At 35.0% G+C, this 6,056-nt stretch overlaps 1 protein-coding gene across 3 annotated transcripts in view; it reads right to left on the bottom strand.

Annotated features, from left to right (window-relative positions):
- Nucleotides 1-787: 787 nt before the first annotated feature.
- LOC111481887 (probable ADP-ribosylation factor GTPase-activating protein AGD14) overlaps nt 788-6,056 on the bottom strand; it is a 7,827-nt gene continuing 2,558 nt past the window's right edge. The window contains exons 6-13 of one of the 3 annotated variants that reach the window (XM_023127485.1): nt 5,352-5,801; nt 4,254-4,511; nt 3,789-4,223; nt 3,527-3,661; nt 3,346-3,432; nt 1,670-1,793; nt 1,199-1,244; nt 788-1,121 (exon numbers count right to left, since the gene is read on the bottom strand). In XM_023127485.1, the coding sequence (XP_022983253.1) occupies nt 1,067-1,121; nt 1,199-1,244; nt 1,670-1,793; nt 3,346-3,432; nt 3,527-3,661; nt 3,789-4,223; nt 4,254-4,511; nt 5,352-5,801 (1,590 nt within the window). In that variant the 3' untranslated portion in view covers nt 788-1,066. Of the gene's footprint in view, nt 1,122-1,198; nt 1,245-1,669; nt 1,794-3,345; nt 3,433-3,526; nt 3,662-3,788; nt 4,512-5,351; nt 5,802-6,056 lie in introns of all 3 variants that reach the window. The other 2 variants (XM_023127482.1, XM_023127483.1) reach the window with 2 other exon arrangements.

The raw sequence follows: 6,056 nt of genomic DNA, 5'->3' as shown, positions 1-6,056 counted from the left end.
TTTTTTTTTTTTTTTTTTTTTTTTTTTTTTTTTTTTTTTTTTTTTTTTTTTTTTTTTTTTGCTTTTCAGAGTGAGAGCGGCCATTAACGTGTGAAGAAGCTTAAATATATAAGAAAAATAATTTTGTCCGCCATTAAAGGGTACCATCAAACTCTGCTTCCTTAATTAATGCTTTAAACTAAAACCTTAATTTTATGTCTAGAACTCTCCTTTTTAGTTATTTATATATAAGAAAATGTAAGTGTACATCTCATTACACTAAAGTTTGTCTTCGAAAGCTAAGATTACCAAGAAGAAACCATTTGAAATTTTAAAAAAGAATCCAAATTGATGTATATAACTTCGTTAGTAATTAATTTCATTGCTTTACTTTAGAAATAAGCTTTACATCACTTAACTCCTATCCTCTCGTTCTTTTCTTCTTCTTCCTTTATTCACAGTAAAATAATAAAAAAAAGGTTCTAAAACTCCTCTAGGTATCATCTCCCTCCCCATTTCAGACCGTTTCAGTTTCAGATCTGCAACGGGGAGGAGTTCTCCCTGAACAAAGGAAGAAGAGAGAAAGGAGAGACAAGAATGGAAGAAAAGAAAAGAGATGACACAAAGGAAAAGAAACAGGCAATGGTTTGCAACACACGACAAATATCAAAATGCTATCAAACTCAAATATCAAGAGTTTTTTTGTCGTGGAAACGCTATCAAACTCAAAGATTATGATGGTAAGAATGTAGACAGATTGAGATATACAGGAAAAAAATAAATCAAAATGATCAACATAGAAAAACAAATTAAACCTTACCAACAAATACAATTACATTAATTAACCTAAAATATTACGAGGGAAGTGAGTACACTGTAATGACATTGCTATGCAGATTACACATGACAACTTCAAAAAATTTGTAGCACAATGTCAAAGAACAAGACAACTCATAAACAGAAAATAATAATACCAACAATGATTTGAAGTTCATACACAAACTAATGGATAATAATTGTGTGCATCGAAAACCTTCTATACCGAGGGAAAGGGAAAATGCTACATCTATGAAACAACCCATTATCCTTACGCAAAAGGATTTCCTCCGATTGAAGCAACAGATTCCGGAGGAGCAATGTTCCTAAAACAGACCAAAAGTAATTCAAATCACCAGTTAACAACGATCTAAGAACAATTGAATAGCACAGCAGGACTTACGATATTTGAGAGCCTGGTGCTTGCCCTGCCATGAGTGATAACCCACCTGTGTTTAGAAACAAGAATAAAAAGGTAGAACAGCTTAATATTTCTAATTTCTAATATATAAAAATGAATCCATGTTATCCGGTAACAATTAAAATTATTGCAGCCCATATTTATGCATGTTTTGATAAGAAACAAAAACAATGTCACTGATATTTCACATGAAATTTACCCCAAAGGTCTTTTTCTTGTCCCTATTTATATTTATTTTAGTTAAACAATAAATATGAGGGTTCGAATCTCTGACTCCTTGGTCAACAACATATGCTTTAACCAGTAGAGCTAAGCCCAAACATTTTGATAAGCTATACCAAGATTTTTCTTATCCGACTAAGATATAACAAGAATTTTGAAAAAATGTAAGAGCGAAGCAACTAATTGCAAACAACATTATCAACTGAATTTGGTATCAAAGAAACAGGTTACCTTGTCCTGCAGTTGGAATAAATGGCGCTGGATTTTGAGGAAACCATGGTTGTGAACCACCAATCAGGGTGGATGGCAACTGTGTATTAGGGAGAGCAGACTGCAAAGAGCTCATGTCCAAAAACTGTGAAATGCCATTAAGAAATAGAGAATTACTACGATTAGATAATCCATGTCTTAAAGCAAAGACATTTATCGATGACGAGTAAGATTATATAGTAAGGAAAAGGAAAAGCATCCAAAATTATAAAGAAAGTGGTTAAATAGCTCTTACATTACCAAAGTAGAAAAGGAGAAAAAAAAAAAAAACCAAGTTGTCATTTTTAGGCTAAAGCTAAGAGATCACCATATTTGGGTTTCTAAATGCATTTACAAGTTAATTTCTCAATAATTTTGAAGAGCAAGGCAGAAGCTCTAGGGGCTTAAGATAAGGGGACTCCTTCCCTTACCTCTTTCACATTAATTCCTCATTTCACTTTAGTAGATTAATCACCAAATGTAGAGAGAAGAATCATAATGATGATTCGACCCTTTTCATCCTATGATTCGACCCTTATAGTAGGAGAACATGCATGCAGATGATTCGACCCTTTTCAGCGCTCAAGAAAAATTTGAATTAGAAAAGGCTTCTACCTTCCAATATGTTTTCAAAGTAACTTCGAGGCCTACGAAAAAAATATATGGACATAGAGAGTGAATGAGTATAAACTGTTAGGAATCACGACTCTCCACAATGATATGACATTGTCCACTTTGAGCATAAGCTCTGCTTTAACCATTCAGCCATGGATGCTTAGCGGAGATCCTTGTACATGGTGAATAACCAAATTCCAATTAAAATTAAATTTTTAGTATAAATCAATGTAATTTAGGAGGTAAACTATGGTAACCATTGACCTAGGAAAACCCGTTGTATATAGTGTTTTTAACCAAGAGGAAGAAAGTCTCAATCTTCAAGGGAGTTGACTCTAGTGCACTCACTTCTGGAAAAAGGTTATTTATCCTTGTTCAAAATTCCAGGTAATCAAATTAAGCAGAAGTTCAAAATTGAGAAAGGAGAATTGAAGACAGTGACAGAAGAGCAGGATGAAGAATTTCATCTTTGCTTTAGTTTAGGAAACGGCATATACGCAGCATTATTAAACCTTCACATGATATATGATAATGACATCCTATCAGATTTTATTCGGAATTACTTTATTGTGCATCCAAAACCTGGGTCATAATAATTCCTATCAGACAACAAAGTTCTGATACTGTAATATATGACAAGAGTCCATTTTGGATAAGAAAGTTACACACCTTGTGCGTTTAATCTACATACCAAAAAAAGTTATCAATTTCATTGAAACTCAGAAAGATAGGAGCAAATTATTGTATTATAGTTGTTTGTCATTTGGAAGGGAAAATAGGGTATTGTCCATTATATGTCATTTCTAAGATCATGACAGTTAAATTTGGTATGGAAGGAGTGTAAAAAACAGCAGCTTCTAATTCTTTTCTTCCAGAAATAACATTTTTTATGTGTAGACTTTATATTAAAGAGGACATTAACACAGTTAAAACTTCATATAAAAAAAGTCAATGATACATGGTATTTTCTTGTAAAAGTTCATCTTCTTAATCCTTTCAGTCCAATATTTTATGGAAGCCAAATATCAATCAAAAAATCGTACCATATTTGTTTGCTCCAAATCTGGATCATATGGAAGGTCAAATGGGTTTGTGGATTTACAACTGGTTATCTGTGTACCTCTCTCTCCCTGCAAAGAGCATTTAAGTTACAAGATCAAATCATGTACTCATGACGGAGAACATTTGTAGAAATATTTAGCAGGGTACAGTAGTTTTATCTACCTCTGCAACTCCAAATAACAAATGTCCATCGGAAGAAGGCAGGAACTCTTGACCTGGAACTTGAAGCTCGGTACTTTGCTTACCACCCTGTAGGGAGAGGTCTGTGATAGCGTCTTCAAATGCATTCCAAGGCTCCTTATCAACAACAAATACAAGCCAATTAAGTTTCTTTCTATTTACAGCATAATATTAAATAGAAATTGCATCATGAACCCAGTACATCAGGAGTTTTCTTGTCAAGATTCAAGAAGATTCTGCTTACATTGGGGTTCGTCACATAAGCAGAAGCTTGAGCATCAGGCAAATCATTATGCCATTGACTAGTTGCTAATAAAGATGGATCGTGAGCAATGTAATTTGGAGTGGTCGGCCACTGAACAGCAGCATTAGAAGATAAGAAAGGATCAAACTTTCCCAAAGCACCTTCATTGGAAGGAGGATCAAGCTTTCGAAAAGCTCCTTCACTGGAAGGATTCTTCACAGCATTGACATTAACAGAACTAGGAACAGATGATGTTGCTTGCGGTGAATCAAATGTGGCCCATCCTTCATTTTTGGGGACTGCTGGTTCTAATGGCATTTTATCGAATGTTGCTGAATGCTGTGGATTACTCTCAGGAAAGAATTGCAGGGATTGAGGTGGTGGTGCCCTGTGTTGAGGTTGATCTTCAAAAAAAGATGGTGATGCAGATGGCGACTGAAACAAATCCACTGGTGGAGCAGGCAGTGATGCCTGTGACTGGAACAAGTCAACAGTTGGAGTTACAGCAGAGACAGGTTTTGGTGCAAATGGTTCTTCAAAAAAACTCAAATTAATGGAAACTCCAGGAACAGATGACTGCCGAGATGTAGGCATCCTATCCAGATTGTTGTGTGCAATAGGCTCAGGTTCCAACATGGTATCAGTTAAGCCAGCTGAATTATATGACTTCAGAGATGTTGAGTTGCTGTCTATTGAGCCAAAGCTACCGGAAGACATTGTTCTCTTGGAACAATAAAATAAAATTGAAAAGACGTCAAAATCATTTACTAGTTAACAGCATCAACAGTAGTAATAGTAGTAATAATAATAACCAAAGAGAAGTATTAAATCCGTTTAAGATATTGAAGGAAATCACAACACAACAGAAGTACCAGTTTTGAATCTTCAATCATTTTCTTAAGATGCTTTACGTGCTTAAGAAATGTGGAATTTCAGGGACATATTCAGTATTCCTTTTCTCACTCCTAGTCACCTTCTCTTGTCAATGTCCCTCTTTAATACTTCTTTTCTTAAAGATTAAAAGAAAGTGATCTTTTACTTTGTGTGTGGCATGCAGGGAAATTTGTTCTATTAGGGCCATTTGAGGCACCTTCTTCTTGCCTTCAAGCTCAATGATGCATGAACTATAAACATCATGCAAGCAAAGGCATATGTCAGCATCTCTTTTATTGTTCATTTATGCGTATTCCAACACGTACATTCACTATAACTTTCATATGTTTTGGGGCTTTCAATGCTATGTCCAACTTTAAAGGAAACTGCAATGATAGCTCCTGATTCTTCTTGGATAAGAAACAAAATAATAGAAATAGAAATTGAAGAGGCTTATTGTTAAGGCCAATCCCCTGGCTATGCACATGCCTTTACTACCTGCCGTTATCACAAGATAGATACACAACATAAACTAAGTATTTCTGCATCACATTGTAGATTTCTCACCTTATATGAAGTGTCTAAATTGGTGCAGGGAAAAAAATGTTGCAATGAGAATATATCGTTATTATGAAAACCAGTTTAGGCACCTACTTAAATATTGCTCAAAAAGGCAAATTTCAAAAATACCTGTGGACGTGAGATTCCACATGCATCTCTCTGACCATTTGCCTCTACAGACATCCTACCTATCTGCTGTCTTGTATCTTCATTAAGCATATCTCTAGCACAGTAAAAAGGCGGACTGCTAAATCCTGAGTCTTTCTGAAAATTTGGAGAATGAGCACCAGATCTGAAAGGGTCGCCTCCACTAGAGACAGAAAAGTCTGAAACCCTAGAGACATACCCCTCATTAGCAAACCTATCCTCAGAGGTTTGATCATTTAAGCGACCGGGACTAAAGACTGAACTAGACACTTTCCCCTCATATCGACCTCGATCTGAACCAGGTTTCCTGGTAAGTGAAGCAGCTTGTTTTCCATATTTCCTATCTTCATATTGATAATCATAAGGTGGACTTTGGGAGTAAGAATGATAAGAACTGGCTCGCCTAGTCTCATCTTCATGGATTCTATGGCTCTGCAAGAAAAAACTGAAAATTAAAATGAGATAAGAAGAAAATGACTAACTCAGGCCACATGTACAAGGCCTATCCTAAAAGAAATTTTTAATTCTTCATAACATGAAAAATAGAAAAGAAATGAGATCCCCACATGTAATTCAAGTGCATTACAGAAAAAATAAAATAAAATAAAATAAAAAATTGTGCATTTTTAGTCATTTTAGTTTCCCAGTTGCACAATTTTTTTTTTTTTTTTTTTTTTGGGGGGGGGG

The sequence above is a fragment of the Cucurbita maxima genome, unplaced genomic scaffold (assembly GCF_002738345.1).
Source record: "Cucurbita maxima cultivar Rimu unplaced genomic scaffold, Cmax_1.0 Cma_Scf00007, whole genome shotgun sequence".
NCBI classification, from domain to species: domain Eukaryota; kingdom Viridiplantae; phylum Streptophyta; class Magnoliopsida; order Cucurbitales; family Cucurbitaceae; genus Cucurbita; species Cucurbita maxima.
The sequence above is the reverse complement of the archived record's forward strand: the minus strand, read 5'-3'. Positions and strand labels throughout refer to the sequence as shown.